This window comes from Bombus terrestris, chromosome 5, assembly GCF_910591885.1.
Source record: "Bombus terrestris chromosome 5, iyBomTerr1.2, whole genome shotgun sequence".
Lineage (NCBI taxonomy): Eukaryota > Metazoa > Arthropoda > Insecta > Hymenoptera > Apidae > Bombus > Bombus terrestris.
This window is the reverse complement of record NC_063273.1, coordinates 643,013-658,009: the sequence shown is the minus strand read 5'-3', so window position 1 is coordinate 658,009 and position 14,997 is coordinate 643,013. Positions and strand designations below refer to the sequence as shown.

Here is a 14,997-nt window from a genome sequence, read left to right as displayed (position 1 = left end):
CGGCTGGCTTCCCCCTCTAGATTCGATCCCCCACTAAGGGTAACTCACCCCCACTAGGGTTGTCAGCAGAAATGTATGTTTGAAAGACTAAAAATAGGCTTGAGTGAACTGATTTTCTAGGGATGGAAATCATTGTGAAATAATAAAATTGTGACGATAAGGATACTGATCTTCGCAATATTATTTATATGATAAAATAATTGAAATAGTCCATCGTCTATATGTACACATGTATTATTCAATGACTGAACGTAACTAAAAGTAATTCGTCTGTGTACTCTAAAAGTAATCAATGTTATATAGTTTATTCGTTGGAATCATTGTTACAAGTTGTTGTGTCAATGGTAAAAATATTTGCACTGAATAGCTTCGTGTTCTCCATTATCTGTTTGTACAAGTATAAACTGGTTGAAGATAAAAGTAATACTTTGTGTAATACAAATCGTTACTTGCTTCACATTTGTGTCAAATAATAAATAAATATCTTTCAAATTAAATAACTTATTATTTGTATCGAATAAGTTAATTTTTTTTTTTTTTTTTTTCTATAAATATAGTAAATATTCTTTTACGTTTTCTATGAATAATCCCAAAACAGTTAATCACTGTCAGAATTTTACCAACTGAAAAGTTTTTCATAATAATTTTGACGGTTTGTATCAAAATGCATATATATATATATATATATATAAATCAAACTAATAATCAAATTATTAGTACATATCTTATTTATTAGATAGAAAACAATTTTATTAAATAGTATTCTTTCACTGATATGACGTCATTTGATACGCACCCACACACACGAATATATTAATAAATAAAATATTGTATACTATTATATCGGTTTCGTATATTAAAATACCTTGACAGCGACTAGCTGTCACTCAAGACCATAACCTTTCATTCGTAATGATACAAGTTTCTATTCAAATAAATCTGGAATTAACTCGCGACAGCAGGTAGAACAGAGAAAGCAGAAACAGTATTTTATCGGTCGTTCGAAAAAGTTGAAACAAAGAGTGCACATACCTAGACTATACTATATTATAAATTTACATAAACACAAAGTAGCCTAAATGAATGAAGACGTATTCAGACGAATAAAAGGTAGATTAAAATCAGAATATTATTCGATGAATAATGAATGGTTGAGAGATTGTATAGAGTTTTACATAAATCAACATGAAAATGTAAGTATTAATTTTATGTATATCTAAATGAAAATATTCGTACAATTCTATAATAAGCGCGAAGCATGCCCTAGAGTTTGAAGTACAATTATCAACGTCACATTTTAAGTTTGGCTACATACATATTACATTTGTTTCTGTAAAACGTCGTAAATGTAAAATACTCCTATTATTGTTACAAATTTGTATACTTTGTTATAATTAATCTCATTTTCAGCCAGGTCCAGAAAAAATTTTACAATTTGTAAAAGAACAATGGCAACTTAGTGATTTACGTAAAATTAATAATGAAAATGGATGTTTACCTTGCAATCTGTCGGATCAAAAATTTATTATTTTATCTGGAAACTATATTCTTCAGGTACATATATAAGTAAATAAAACACCTACATATATATATATATATATATATATATATATATATATATATATATATATATATATATATATATTTGCGCAGATAATAAATTAATTAAAATTGTAATAATCTAGGTAGAACAAATGTATGATATTGCAACATCGAAATATAAACAATTAGAGCATATTAGAAACACTCATATCTCAAAAATAAATTTATCTGAAGAAGAAAAAATGGAAAAATGGCAACCTCCGAAGAAAAGAATGATACAATTACGACTAACAGATGGATTGCAAGACTTAATTGGAATTGAATATAATTATATATCTCGACTGAATGTATGTTAACATTTACTATATATTTTTCAATAACATATTTAAATTGATGTAAAGGTCTGGTTAAGCTAAAACATTATTATTATTATTATTATTCTATTTTTCCTTCTCTATTAAAGACATATGTTTAAGAATGTTCTAAAGGTACAATACAAAAGTAAAATACTGTTATATTCTTTTCAAGGATATACTATTACCGGGATATAAAGTTATGATAATGGGCCCATTGAAATGTCGTAAAGGTGTTTTGTTATTAGAAGAAGGAAAGTTGAAAGGAATTGGTGGCGAAGTGGATAGCTTATTAATACCTAATGCAATGGAAAATGTTTTAGCTAGAGCTCTGTGAGTTTAAATTAATATTAAAAATTTTGCAGGGATAATAAGGAAATCAAAATAGGAGTAAACTATAAATCAAGTCAATTGAAGCTAAATTAAACATTAAGTTATATTTTGGAAAGTCTTAATAATAACTTTAATATTATGTATGACGTGTATTTATCATTTACAGGAATCTTTCAGAAAATCCTGATCCCTATAGTGATAATGAGACTAAATCAAATAATATCGAACCACAAGTATCACAAATAGACAAAGTCCTTTTTGAAGAAGACTTCGAAGTAAATCCTGAAGATGTTTCTAAGACTGAAGATTCCCATAACGAAGATCGTAAAAAATCGAAAATTAAGAATACTAACGCAGAAGTTAAAAGAGTTCAAAGTTATGAAAATGAAAGAATTCTGAATGATAATGTTCATTTTCAAAAAGGAATTAATAAAGCTAACGCTGAGATTAAGAGAATTTTAAGTCATGAAAATGAAGAAACGTTAATTGATGATGATTGTTTTCAAACAGAAACTGAATTTACCAACGATAAAGTTAAAACGGATCAAAGTTGTGGAAACGAAAAAATCCTGGATGACGACGATTGTTTTTTAGAGATGGTTATTTTAATATTTTATTTTATTAAGAGATAAAATTGTAAAATTAGTCGGTATAAAGCAGTAGTTTTAAATTTAATCAACCTTTGAATGAAGATATTTTATTACAGGTTGACGAAGAACAATTTACAGAAGCGTCAATAGAACAAAAAAATATTGCGTTGCCATTTAGGACTTTGCCAAAAGAGGGAAGCGATGACATTATTGTAATAACCGATGAGAAAGCTGTAACAGATGTAAAATATGACGCATTTAGAGAAACCAGAGAGAAAGGTTCGTCACATTTAAATTTAAAGTCGTGTATTGCCAAGACAGATTCATCGATTTCCCATTCAAAGATAGGGAAAAAACAAAAATCTTCGTTAACTAACGGAAAAAAAAGAGTAAGTCGTTGGACTCGTTCCACTCGATATTAATTTATGTACTTTGTTAAAAAGTACAAACTACTGCTTTCTATTTTGAAAATTATTATCTTTAAAACATGTTCAGTTGTACAATATCTCAGGTTTCAACTTCACCTCGTACAACAATAGCTTCGAAAAAGGGTAGAATGGATAAGCAGATTACGGAATTTATAAGAGGTGTAAATGCTCCAGAAGAGCCGAAAATTTGCGAATTTATTTACGATATTAATAATGAAATAATAACAACCACAACTTTTAAAACTATTCGAGGTCACGTCAAAGTCCTCGGAAAACTAACAAAACAAGATTCATCTTGGATTTTGCAAGCTACAATAGCAGATGGTACCGGAACAATAGAAGTTTCTTTCTCAAATAAGGTGCTGAACTCTAACTTATTTAAGTGAAAATGGGAATTTATTAGAAAATCCAGTGCGTTTTAAATAACTACACATTTTATGATTTTAGATTCTAGAAAATTTACTAGGTTTCAGTGTCCAAGAGTTTTCATTGAAAAAGAAATTGAGGAAAAAGAATCCAGAAATTGAGCATGAACTTAGGATGGTATTTTGCCCTCGTATTTTTATAAAAAGCTTTATAATATCATAATAATTTTTAAACATATTTATTATTTTCGTTATTTGAACTTTTTATGCTTCATAAATTATATATGAACATTTCAGAGTTTTCGTAATGCAGAAAAAGAGATGAAAGCTCTGGATGCACTCTTAAAATTAGAGTTAAATAGAGATGAAAGACCAACAGTAATCGAAATTACCGATTTAACTCAGGAACAGAAAGAAATAATAGACAGGAAAGTAAGAGCTTTTCTACTTGAAAACAACATTTAGATCGTAGCTTATTTTCAGTGGAAGAATAATTCAATAAATCATTGGGTCTAATAAAATAAAATCTTATAAAATATAAATGAAAGAAGTAAAATAAACATTTTGTAGTAAATATAACAATATAATGAAGTGTTATTTTCACCAAATCTTTGGATATAATGAAAGATATGTAACAAGTAGTTTGTTATTTAATACATTTAATTATATATCAATGAAAAACGCTATTCATTATAATTTAAAACCCGAATGAATAGCTACTATACCGCTACTTAAATTTTCATACGTTACATTTCTAAAACCTGCTACTTCAATCATGTCCTAAAATAGTAATTAGAAATTAAATATACATATATGTATATATAGATTTGTAACTTAAATAACATAAATATCATGTTACCATGTCGCACAACTTACTTTAAATTCTTCTTGTTTCGGGAATTTTCTAATACTCTCAACAAGATATTGATAGGGCTGCCATTCTCCTGCTATGAGTGTACCCAACACAGGTATTATTTGAAATGAATATTGATCATAGAGCCTAAAAATTTTATTTCGTCATCCATAGACACCCAGCGTAAAAGATTTTAAATAATTGTTACTCTATCCTAAAAGGAATTAGTTACCATTTCAAGATATTATTATCTACGTGACTGAATTCTAAACACATAAAACAACCACCCGGAGTAAGTACTCTGTATGCTTCAGAAAGTACCTACAACAAATATCGTTATTCCCTTGTAAAATATTAGTATAAAATCTATTTATGCTTAGAGAAAAATATATCATTAAAGTTCAATGTTAATTTAATAAAAATTTCATAAGATTGATTTACCTTTCCAATATGCGTTACATTTCTTATTCCAAAGGCTATTGTGTAAGCATTATACGAATCATCCTCGAAAGGAAGCTTTTCTGCATCACATTGCTTCCAATCAATATTAAAATTATTTTGATCTGTCCATCCTAATTTTTTTGCTCTTACTTTACCAACGTCTAACATATTCTTATTTATATCACAAACTGTTACAGAACTTTTTACATCTTGGTAATTAGGGGTATTCTTTAAATAATTTAAATATCTGAATGTAATATCTCCTGTGCCACCAGCCGAATCTAACAATTTGGTGCCGTGAGTTGGTCCAAGCCTTTGAATGAATATATCTTTCCAAATGCGATGAATTCCAAAACTCATAGCATCATTCATTTGATCGTACGAATTTGCTACCTTCTCAAAAACTGTATATACTAAAAAAATTGTTCGATTAACAGTAATAAATCTTACATTACAGATATATACAAGATTAAAGGTTAATGCAAAAACAAATTACACGAAATGCTTAAGAATTGATATAAATTGTATTAGTTTGACTATTCTAAAAGCTCCTAAAATACAAATTATATCGAACAATTTGTATCTTGATTCTTTGTATATTTTCCATTTATATATAATGTTGTTTCTCGTAAACAAAATTATAAATATTTCTATAATACAGGGTATGCTTCCTTTGGGAATAAAAAGTTTTGTTACTTATAGGGATAATATATAAAGGAACGAAAGGCAAAATTGTTTAGATAACTACATAAATTATAAAATGTACCTTCTTTCGCTTTATCACTTTCCTTGACAGTTTTGAATCCAAAATGTGTTGTTTTCTCATTATTATCAGTTGCAGTGGCATCTGAGAAACATCTCTCAAAGACGCGAGTAATTCTTTTATCTTTTGTTAGATTTACAAGAAATCTACGTTTTTCCATCTTTCTGCAATATTTGAACGATAACAACATACACATATATCCATATATTAAAAGATAAATTGCTTCCCTTATCGGTAAAATATTTTAAGGTTATCTTTATTTTTCAATTACATACGTACGGTGGTGTGAACGTTGCTAAAATTTATATTCGATATAATAAATTATTATCAAATAGCATAACTCTACGTTAGAGGGGCAATAAGATTTTATATATATATAATTATTTACAATATATCTAGTTTACTATACTAAGAAAAATTGTAGACATTAGTTTTGAAAGCACTTTAATTTTAAGAATTTGTTGAAAACAATGAAATCAGACAATGCGCAGATTCGAAGTAAATAATATATCTCAAATATTTTTTACTTGATAATAGAAACCAAAGCTGTGATTTCTAATGTATTCGTGTCAAATAAATTGTATGTTACATGTTGTGTATATGGTATCGTATGCGACTAAAAGATATGTGTTATTTTACTTTTAGAATAAATATTTTTCTCGTATTGCCATTATTCTTTATGACAAAAATAGATTTTAATTACGTGCACATATTTCATTTTTAATAATTTCCTTATTACTACTATTTAAGGCCAAAGTTAATTCGTATTCAAAATTAAAAATTCCAATTATATATCAACTGATCAATCTTATATTTTGAATCGGTATATTTATCTGCAATTAGTTTTTATATTGACTAGAAGTGCGATAAATTTAAATATCTCATTCCACAACTGCGTAGATATAATCGATAGTTTGTTTTACGTCGTTGGAGAACCTGCGCGGTACCTGTTGATTTTTTTCTTGAAACCTTTTGTGGAAAGTGTCAGGTAAAGTGGCCAATTTCATAGCGTTATCATTAAATTAGAAATTGTGCTCCATTCTCTCCATTTTCATTTATATGTAATTCGTTTCGTCAATTTTAATAAGACTGAACACCTTAATATTTCAACAATTATTTAATCAGATGCATAAAATCATATTAATGATACTGAAGCAACAATTTAACACTTGTTGATTTATAGATGCTATTTTTAATCATTATCACAGCATTAAGTGTTATTATGCAGAATGATTACAGGGACATAAGTTTCGTAATTTTACAGCCTAACACAACGGGAACAATCAACTACTTTAAAAGGAAATTATTAATATATTAAGTGTCATTATATTTTAATCAATTTATATGTTTATATTTATATAGACGTTATGTAACAGAATAACATATTTATCTTAGTAGATGTTTATATATAAATTTTCAAATACAATTAAATCATCGAAACAAAAAGAAAGTTGAATAATTGTTACCATATGTCAAAGAAGTAAGTTTATTTTATTGAATATATAATATGTTGTACATATGTTCATAAGCTCTAATTAAAATTTAGTTTCTCTTATATGTTGAAGTATGGTGTGATTTTTAGTTTATGATAGAAATAATATCTGAATAATAAAGATTAAATAAAAGATTACCATAGAATGTTGTTAAAAGTTGAAAAGAAATAAATAATAAGATTTAAACAGATTGTATAAAATCATATAAGGAAGGATATTCAATTCAAAATTTTATGAAATAGAGAATTCATTTTTTAGTTAAATTATGTCAACAAATTATCCATACGTATACCAGATATGTTTAGGTATGTCGTTTATCTATTTTAAAAGCTTTTTATTTCCTATTAACTTTACAATTACTTATGTCTAGTATCGCACTTAATTCATTTCTTATAAGACGTTCATGACAGTTTAAAATTTTAATGAAGCGCTTATAAAATTATTTCTAGACATGGAGCAAATTACAGAACCACGTGTTAATCTGGAGGGTTTCAGACCCCTCATCGTTGCAATGGAAATCGTTGGAGCTATACTGATAATTCTAGTTGCAGTTTGGTGCGGCAGTTATAGAGGTGGTTTTGCTTGGAATTCTAATCCAACGTTAGAATTCAATTGGCATCCTCTTTTAATGGTTATTGGATTCGTATTTCTATATGCCAATGGTATGTTTAACGATTTAAGAAAACTTTTAAGAACATTGAATTAATTTCTTTTTTACTTAATATTATCTTCAATCTTGTTAGGTATGTTAATATATAGGACACAAAGAAATACTCGAAAACGAAGATTGAAGCTAATTCACGCAGGCATAATGATATTAATTGTTGCATTAGTTGTAATTTCTCTCGTGGCTGTGTTTGACAGTCACAACTTGCAACCGAAACCAATTCCAAACATGTATAGTCTTCATAGTTGGGTTGGGCTCACTAGTGTAATTTTATTTTGCTGCCAGGTATAAACTCATCATTAACTCTTTATTTATTCTTATCCATATATAATCGTCCAATAATCGTGAAATACATATATTTTAATATTTTAGTGGCTTGCTGGATTTCTATCTTTCCTGTATCCGGGATTACAACTTCCATTACGGGTTTCTTACATGCCAATTCATGTATACTTTGGAATCGCAGGATTCGTTGGTGTAATTGCTTCCTGTCTTTTAGGCCTCAATGAAAAAGCATTTTTTGCTTTAGGGTAAGTATAAACTCATGACACAATAACGTATGAGTTACCCTTTCATTTATTTTAATACATAATTTCAGAAATAATTATCAAAATCTTGTAGACGAAGCAATATTAATTAATGTAATCGGACTTATGTTAATCCTTTTCGGTGGATTAGCAGTTTATTTGGTATCACAAGAACGTTACAAACGTTTACCTAGAGCAGAAGACGAAGCGTTAGTTGGTGGCAGAGCACAGTAAACGATTATGGTACATTAAAGAAAAAAGCTTATTCGTGGCTTTCCAACATATAAACAAATTTTTAGTTATACTTTCATAATAATTATAATGTCAGTTTTCGAAATATCCCGATTCGTTTGTGTATCTTGTTTCTATGATCGGCTTTCATGATCTTCGGTTAAGAACAAAACTGTCAGCTGTCGTTTATCTCTTTTTTTATCCTTGGTTAGGACTAACTAGTTCAAAATCATTTAGTATCCATGTTAAATCATATTTAACTATTTTACTATTTCATATTTTATACTATTTTTAAATCTTTTGTACAGTTTTTATTGGTCGTTAGTTCAATTAGATAAATAAAACTTTATATATATTATGTAATAATAGTTTCAGAAATTGAAGATTTTTCCATCTCCGTGCTTTCGTTGATACAACAGAGCTGTGATTTAAGTTGTATTTAGAATAAAAAATGGTGGATATTGCTAGCAGTTAGATAAATTGAAATTTTATGATGGATTTTTCGTTCAATATTGCGTCTCGTAAAATTCTAATCTCATCAGTATGTTCAATTATTTTAGATAAAACATATTTTATCCAACGTATTTTCTAATAATTAAAAGATACTACCTTAAATGGTTGTAATATAAAGTATTGTGAATATTACATTGTTTTAATGTATGTATATGTATATACGTATATATGTGTGAATATTGAACTTGTATTCGTCTATCAATCAATTGTACATTATGATGGTTGACAGAAATGTACTTATTCAGAAAAGTATATATAAAAAGAATATACATCTTCCAAGCATAATTATGATTTGCACTTTACTTGTCATCATATTTATAACCGAATAAAGCAAAACAAAATTGTAATATTATTTCTAAATTTTTCCTTTATCATTTATCGAAAATGTCAATTATTTTAAATGTTAATATCGAGATTTATCATTTTTATATTATTATTCATTCCAATCATTTAATATCAATACTTAATTCCAGTCCTTATTAACGGAATAATTTAGAAATCGAATTATGTAGTTAATTTCATTAATAATAATGGAAACAGAAAATTTTGAATATTCCTATGTTTGCTTCTGCTTGCTGTTTATTCGAACAAAGTTATCATACACAGTAAAACCTTGTCCTTCGTGCTTCCGTATACGTACATAACGTGATTTTTAGGTTACATACTCGTACGTGTGAGTATAATGGACATAACGTCCATTTATGCATATCATAATACAATAACATTGTCGTGTGTGTGTGTGTGTGTGTGTGTATTGTCGTATACGTACACAGGTTACAGGTCCGGTAACTCCCGTGGTGGGACCAAGGCTTAATGAGCGGCAAATATTTTTCAATTTGTTCGCCAAGCATTAGACCGTCGCAATCACGGTCGTCCGTGATCGTAGCTCCCCTCCTTTCGCCCTCACAGGATCCTGTTGAAGAAAAGAAGACGTTTTGAAATGTGTGGATCGTGGTTTCATTTTTCTTTTTATTGGAATACAAGTTTTAGATTTTAGACTAGCATATGTTCATAAGCCGTATTAAAAGGCCGCCGCCGCCGCTGCGACGACAGAAATATATCAATTCAATATGCCATGGACTTGTGCTGTGCCGAATTGTAGGACAAATAAAGATAAACGTAATGAAAAAGTATCTGTTTTCATAGTGAAAAATGAAAATTTTGGTGCAAAATGGGCAGCATTGATACCCGGAATAGAACGTTTGCGAACGGGTCAGCGAATATGCGAAAAACATTTTGAAGAACGTTACATAATTAGAGAATATATCAAGTACGATAATAATGGGAAAATTATAGCTCAGGTAAAATCATTTGATTTATTCATTAAAATTATTTTCGCTACTGATAATGACAAAATCTTTTATCATTGTATGATATTTATTTTCAAATATTCGTTAGGTACCATTAAAACGTACGCGTTTACGACCAGGAGCTGTACCAACAATATTTGACGGATATCCATTGCAATCTCGATCGAGATCGAGAAGCCCACAACAAGACGTACAAGATGTAATAAGACACACAATGAGGAAATACGCCAGACTTTATACAGACCATACATATGCAGTACAAGAACGTAGGTTTTGACATTTTATTTTGTAATTCATTCATTTCTGGTCATATATTTTTTCTGCGATTCTTGCATGCTAGAAACTATTAATTAAAATATTTGTATTTAAATTGATCTTATTGGAAGGTTCTATAAAAGTAAGACCTATTTAGGAACATGCTTTGTCCAAGATGTATTTATTTACAAGTAAACGTAAAATATAGAATATATATTTACACTCACACACACACACACATTTATAAATAATTTATGTTTAAGCAGCAAAATGTTCAAAGTCAACAGCTAAAGAGGAAGTAACCGCAAGTAGTACAGCAAAGTCCGAGTCAACAATTATGGAACAAGAAGTGATTGCAAGTAATAGAGCAAAGTATTCAAAGTCAACAATTAAAGAAGAAGAAGAAGAGGAAGTAAGTGCAAGTAGTACAATAAAGTATCCAAGGTCAACAACTACAGAAGAAGGAATAAGTGTAAGTAGTACAGCAAAATATTCAAAGTCAGTAACTAAAGAAAAAGAAGCAAACATAAGTACGATAGTATTGGAGAAACATCAAAATGAAGTTCAGAAAATATTACAGCTTAAGTCAATAAAGCAGGATAAATTTGTGAACAACGACATAGAACGATGCGTATATCAAAATAATGAATGTTCTGCTATTGTCTCCCTGGACTTTGATAACGGTGTTCCTTCTCATTGTAAGTATCTAATATTTTTTAATATTATAAAATACAACGGTTGATGGAAATGTTAATAGTTTGTTAAATATTAATAATAATTTGTTGAAATCTGGTTACCCTGTATAATTATGACTGTTACCTTTATTGTATTGATACATTATTCCAGAAATTTATTCCAAACATTTTGTTATAGTTTTCATAACGATTGTATCTATTTAATCTTGATAAATTTCAAAACGTTCAAAAAACATCTATATGTCGCCTGATGCTTGTTTATAAAAAATTTATATTTGAAATTTGGACTTTTTGAAAATGTATCTATTTGATGAAACATAACTTTTTGTGCCATTTATATTTTATACTGTTTTCTCACTTTTAATAATCGAATTATTTTATGTCAACAGATTCTATTAATTCAAGTATAATATCTTCTGTGAAATCGGATGTAAGTATTGATTGTTCTATAAACAATACCATGCAACCTGAATCATTTGTGACAGTTACCAAAGCAGAAGATAACTTGAAAATGCTTCATTTTACAAGTTCTGGACTTCCGTTTACTACAGTAATGTTTGACTCTATCGGTTTCAACTTTGAATCTCAACGTAAGTATGATAAATTTGTTTTGAAAATAATCGATATTGGTAACTCTTTACAATTATTCATAATCGTTAAAATTAAAATATCTACGATTATTAAAAATTTGTTGGAAAAAATAGTTTAAATCAGAAAAATATAAACTTTATTCTTTTTGCTTAGAGTAGTATTTGTTAATTATTCTTTCTTAAAGAAATTTCGTTAGTACATTTTTCTATCAAATGTCTAGATTAAGTATAAAAAATTAATTATAATTTTTTTTACGACAGAGGACGATACTTTTGAGAATAATGCATCTTTGAAAATACCGAAACCATGGATCGTCGGCAACTCTAAAGTTGGCGATGAAGAAGCTCTCTTATTTACATATGCTATAAGAGTGAATGATTGCGGAAAAGAGAAGCATATTTTTGCAAAATCTGTTTTAGTCACAGGTTCTAGAAAGATAACTTACGAAATATACATGACACCCGTTGATGTAATAGCTGCAAAACTTCCACGAATATTAACTAAAATCACTATGCTACCAGAAATTTTGAAAAAATTTAAAGATCTACGCACATGTAAAGGAATAACGTCCACTGGTTTAGATACAATCCGTGCAAACACTGCTCTAAAAAATTGTATCGGTACGGATTGGCGTCACGCAGACTGCTCTATGTTATCTATCATGAGTGAAAGATGTAATTCATGTAAAAAATATTCTAATACCTTATCACAAAAGATTAGAAGAATGAAAAAAAGAACGGTTATTAAACGAGTCACAACTTCTTTGAACCCATTTGATGAAATGAAGTTGAAGACTATGCGAGAAAAAATCAAATATAAAGATGCTAGGGTTAATCGAATGAAAGATAAGCTGAAGCGTACCACAAACCTGATCGTAAATCAACAGAAGAAAACGTGTATGATATGTATGACAGATAGTGAGTTGGATAAAATTTCAAAAAATCAAAAATTAGTTATCCAAGAAATAATTTCGGCTGCGAAAACAAAGGATCCAAAAGGCCGTCGTTATACGGATGAGTTTATAATGATGTGTATGCTAATGAATATCAAATCTCAGAGTTACTACGAATTCTTGAGGAAGAACGAGATCATTCCATTGCCTTGTGCAAGGACCATCAGAGATTATATGTCTCAAGTGGGTACAAAGCGTGGATTTGATGAAAAATTTGTTAAACTATTAAAAGAATCACAGTGTCCCGACCCTTGATGAGATCAATTTGAAGAAGTCTATTGCTGTGAAACCAGAGACGTTGACTTACATAAGCTTAACAGACTTTGACGACTTGATGACACTCCAAAGTTCAAATATCAGGTACTTGGCAAACCAAGGTCTTGTGTCACAGTACCAGTCCTTAACAAATAAATATACTCCACCAATCGCTGGTTTTGCTTTAAAACGTTCAGCTTGCGAAGAATACTTGGCTAAAATTGTTTTTAAAGCAATATATATTTGTTAAAAAATATTGGAGCTTTTATACATGATATCATCGGAGACAGTGCTTTGACAAATAGAGGGATGACTAGGTACAACAGTAGCATAAATGAATTAAAAAAAACTGATTCGCTCATCCGCAGATAATGAGAGAAAGATTTTCATGTTTTAATTAAATGTATTCAAGATAGGCTGAGTGAAGATTTGAAAAAATATAATTTTTTAAAAAAATTTAAAGATGTTTCTTTCATATTAATACCATTTCTTTACGACACGAATGTGCAACTATTTGTGAATATGATTTGTCGTATATTTTGTTGATAGATAGATCTTGTTATATATAATCAGCAATTTTCCAATAAAATATGCACATATAAATAGAGCCGCTATGAACATGAACGTGACTGATAAATCTTTAACATTTAACGTTTGCAAATACTGATTACAAAAAAGAAACTCTGGTTGCCTATAAAATATAATGAGAAATATTATGTGAGAAGTTCATAGTCCGTATATATGCATTATTCTTATAATGCATGTTTGTATTTGAGATACGTTGAGATATGTTGCAGATATCTAGACATGTGTAAAAATAAATATGTAAATCTATGTCTCATTGTCGTGGAAACATAATTTGATGTTTTATGTATGTATTAATTAACTAATTATACCATGTTTTACAGGCTATCTATGCAAACAACTTTTACAAAATGATATATGCGTAAGAAAGGTAAATCATGCACAGAAACACTGATCCATAGCAAGAATAATACTTCAGTTGCACAGTTAGTTGGCATGAAAACGAAAGGTTTGATTCGTGAAAATTTGCATCCTTTCATCATATAATGAAGTACGTAAACGAATGTTTCTTAAAATACATATCAAACGTAAAAATTTTTTATCTCTCAGCGGACAAAATATTGGATGTATTGGAAATATGTCTTTCTGTAAGTAGGCTCATTATTACGTCCAACTAAGAATGTTGGACAATTTAGGCATCAAGGAAACCAGAAAGAAAAACAGTCAGTCATTCAAAGGAAAATATTCAAACCAATGTATAAAGATATTTTTATATATAAACATTTAACGTTTAATAAATGTGATTTAATATAAGTGTTTTTTGCATTTTTAATAAGTTTTATAAACTCTAAAATTCTATTATAATTCTGCCTGCTCAATAGAAAATTTAATAACATTGGAAAGTTTCAATCGTGAAAAGTATTATTACAATAAAATATTTTCGACAATATCATTCACATTACAGATAGTACATATAGGTGGCTATACGATTTTTTTAACGAATTAAAAAACAAAAACAAACAAACCAATAGGCGCGTCAAATCTACATGGTATGAAAATATTAAAAATATATTTGATTTCGAAATTGTAATTTTGTTAAACGTTTTTATTGGAAATAATATTTAATAATGGTTCATAAATAATATTTATTCAAATAACATTCTTCTGTACCGAATGAAATACTGTATAAATACTTCTTTAAACAAATTATGAAAAATCATAAAAAGTAATCTAGTCATTAACTTATCCATGCCTATAGAAAGAATTACGCTGGTAAGACGTTATCATATATATTAAACGGAGTTGAAATATATAT

General features: G+C 28.5%; 4 protein-coding genes and 1 long non-coding RNA gene across 14 annotated transcripts; 3 read left to right on the top strand and 2 right to left on the bottom strand.

Moving 5' to 3' along the window:
• The first annotated feature begins 118 nt into the window (after nucleotides 1-118).
• LOC100650034 (recQ-mediated genome instability protein 1) lies at nucleotides 119-4,193 on the top strand. 2 transcript variants are annotated; one of them, XM_003395263.4, is made up of 10 exons: nucleotides 119-344; nucleotides 960-1,193; nucleotides 1,411-1,554; nucleotides 1,686-1,889; nucleotides 2,071-2,228; nucleotides 2,395-2,827; nucleotides 2,935-3,207; nucleotides 3,330-3,605; nucleotides 3,694-3,789; nucleotides 3,909-4,193. In XM_003395263.4, the coding sequence occupies exons 2-10, from the start codon at nucleotides 1,080-1,082 to the stop codon at nucleotides 4,074-4,076; spliced, it is 1,866 nt and encodes a 621-aa protein (XP_003395311.1). In that variant the 5' UTR covers nucleotides 119-344; nucleotides 960-1,079; the 3' UTR covers nucleotides 4,077-4,193. The 2 variants fall into 2 exon arrangements, with proteins under 2 accessions (XP_003395311.1, XP_048261940.1); XM_048405983.1 differs by lacking the exon at nucleotides 119-344 and having other exon boundaries at nucleotides 737-1,193; nucleotides 1,415-1,554.
• On the bottom strand, nucleotides 2,935-6,214 carry LOC100651246 (2-methoxy-6-polyprenyl-1,4-benzoquinol methylase, mitochondrial). Of its 5 annotated transcripts, none has more exons than XM_020863109.2 (6): nucleotides 6,196-6,214; nucleotides 5,672-5,832; nucleotides 4,906-5,318; nucleotides 4,697-4,785; nucleotides 4,488-4,611; nucleotides 4,174-4,391 (listed from the first exon to the last, which is right to left on the bottom strand). In XM_020863109.2, exons 2-6 carry the CDS (start codon nucleotides 5,826-5,828, stop codon nucleotides 4,302-4,304), a joined length of 873 nt encoding a protein of 290 aa, XP_020718768.1. In that variant the 5' UTR covers nucleotides 5,829-5,832; nucleotides 6,196-6,214; the 3' UTR covers nucleotides 4,174-4,301. The 5 variants fall into 5 exon arrangements, with proteins under 5 accessions (XP_048261957.1, XP_020718768.1, XP_048261956.1 ...); XM_048405999.1 differs by lacking the exon at nucleotides 6,196-6,214 and adding an exon at nucleotides 5,923-6,166; XM_003395273.4 differs by lacking the exon at nucleotides 6,196-6,214 and adding an exon at nucleotides 5,948-6,166.
• A 228-nt stretch (nucleotides 6,215-6,442) lies between these two features.
• On the top strand, nucleotides 6,443-9,384 carry LOC105665781 (transmembrane ascorbate-dependent reductase CYB561). Of its 3 annotated transcripts, none has more exons than XM_012309058.3 (5): nucleotides 6,443-6,656; nucleotides 7,611-7,823; nucleotides 7,905-8,113; nucleotides 8,201-8,358; nucleotides 8,427-9,384. In XM_012309058.3, the coding sequence occupies exons 2-5, from the start codon at nucleotides 7,613-7,615 to the stop codon at nucleotides 8,587-8,589; spliced, it is 741 nt and encodes a 246-aa protein (XP_012164448.1). In that variant the 5' UTR covers nucleotides 6,443-6,656; nucleotides 7,611-7,612; the 3' UTR covers nucleotides 8,590-9,384. The 3 variants fall into 3 exon arrangements, with proteins under 3 accessions (XP_012164448.1, XP_012164449.1, XP_012164446.1); XM_012309059.3 differs by lacking the exon at nucleotides 6,443-6,656 and adding an exon at nucleotides 6,673-7,148; XM_012309056.3 differs by lacking the exon at nucleotides 6,443-6,656 and adding an exon at nucleotides 7,289-7,466.
• On the bottom strand, nucleotides 8,428-10,001 carry LOC110119305. Its single transcript, XR_002307699.2, has 2 exons — nucleotides 9,869-10,001; nucleotides 8,428-8,545 (listed from the first exon to the last, which is right to left on the bottom strand). It is a non-coding gene; the product is annotated as an uncharacterized LOC110119305 (long non-coding RNA).
• LOC100650398 lies at nucleotides 9,951-14,495 on the top strand. 3 transcript variants are annotated; one of them, XM_020863108.2, is made up of 7 exons: nucleotides 9,955-10,400; nucleotides 10,498-10,675; nucleotides 10,928-11,136; nucleotides 11,245-11,362; nucleotides 11,749-11,949; nucleotides 12,211-13,474; nucleotides 14,066-14,495. In XM_020863108.2, the coding sequence occupies exons 1-6, from the start codon at nucleotides 10,170-10,172 to the stop codon at nucleotides 13,155-13,157; spliced, it is 1,884 nt and encodes a 627-aa protein (XP_020718767.1). In that variant the 5' UTR covers nucleotides 9,955-10,169; the 3' UTR covers nucleotides 13,158-13,474; nucleotides 14,066-14,495. The 3 variants fall into 3 exon arrangements, with proteins under 3 accessions (XP_048261938.1, XP_020718767.1, XP_048261939.1); XM_048405981.1 differs by having other exon boundaries at nucleotides 9,951-10,400; nucleotides 10,928-11,362; XM_048405982.1 differs by having other exon boundaries at nucleotides 9,956-10,400; nucleotides 10,931-11,362.
• Nucleotides 14,496-14,997: the final 502 nt, after the last annotated feature.

Excerpts from the sequence above, each read along its gene's own strand:
- LOC100650034 (XM_003395263.4), top strand. The coding sequence starts at position 1,080 with ATGAATGAAGACGTATTCAGACGAATAAAAGGTAGATTAAAATCAGAA. Across the intron at positions 1,555-1,685 it reads CTGGAAACTATATTCTTCAG|GTAGAACAAATGTATGATAT; the intron begins GTACATATATAA and ends GTAATAATCTAG. Across the intron at positions 1,890-2,070 it reads ATTATATATCTCGACTGAAT|GATATACTATTACCGGGATA; the intron begins GTATGTTAACAT and ends ATTCTTTTCAAG.
- LOC105665781 (XM_012309056.3), top strand. The coding sequence starts at position 7,427 with ATGTCAACAAATTATCCATACGTATACCAGATATGTTTAG. Across the intron at positions 7,824-7,904 it reads CGTATTTCTATATGCCAATG|GTATGTTAATATATAGGACA; the intron begins GTATGTTTAACG and ends CAATCTTGTTAG. Across the intron at positions 8,114-8,200 it reads TAATTTTATTTTGCTGCCAG|TGGCTTGCTGGATTTCTATC; the intron begins GTATAAACTCAT and ends TTAATATTTTAG.
- LOC100650398 (XM_048405981.1), top strand. The coding sequence starts at position 10,170 with ATGCCATGGACTTGTGCTGTGCCGAATTGTAGGACAAATAAAGATAAA. Across the intron at positions 10,401-10,497 it reads ATGGGAAAATTATAGCTCAG|GTACCATTAAAACGTACGCG; the intron begins GTAAAATCATTT and ends AATATTCGTTAG. Across the intron at positions 10,676-10,927 it reads TACATATGCAGTACAAGAAC|CAGCAAAATGTTCAAAGTCA; the intron begins GTAGGTTTTGAC and ends TTTATGTTTAAG.
- LOC100651246 (XM_012309049.3), bottom strand. The coding sequence starts at position 5,864 with ATGTGTATGTTGTTATCGTTCAAATATTGCAGAAAGATGGAAAAACGT. Across the intron at positions 4,786-4,905 it reads ATGTAACGCATATTGGAAAG|GTACTTTCTGAAGCATACAG; the intron begins GTAAATCAATCT and ends TATTTGTTGTAG. Across the intron at positions 4,392-4,487 it reads CGAAACAAGAAGAATTTAAA|GACATGATTGAAGTAGCAGG; the intron begins GTAAGTTGTGCG and ends TTACTATTTTAG.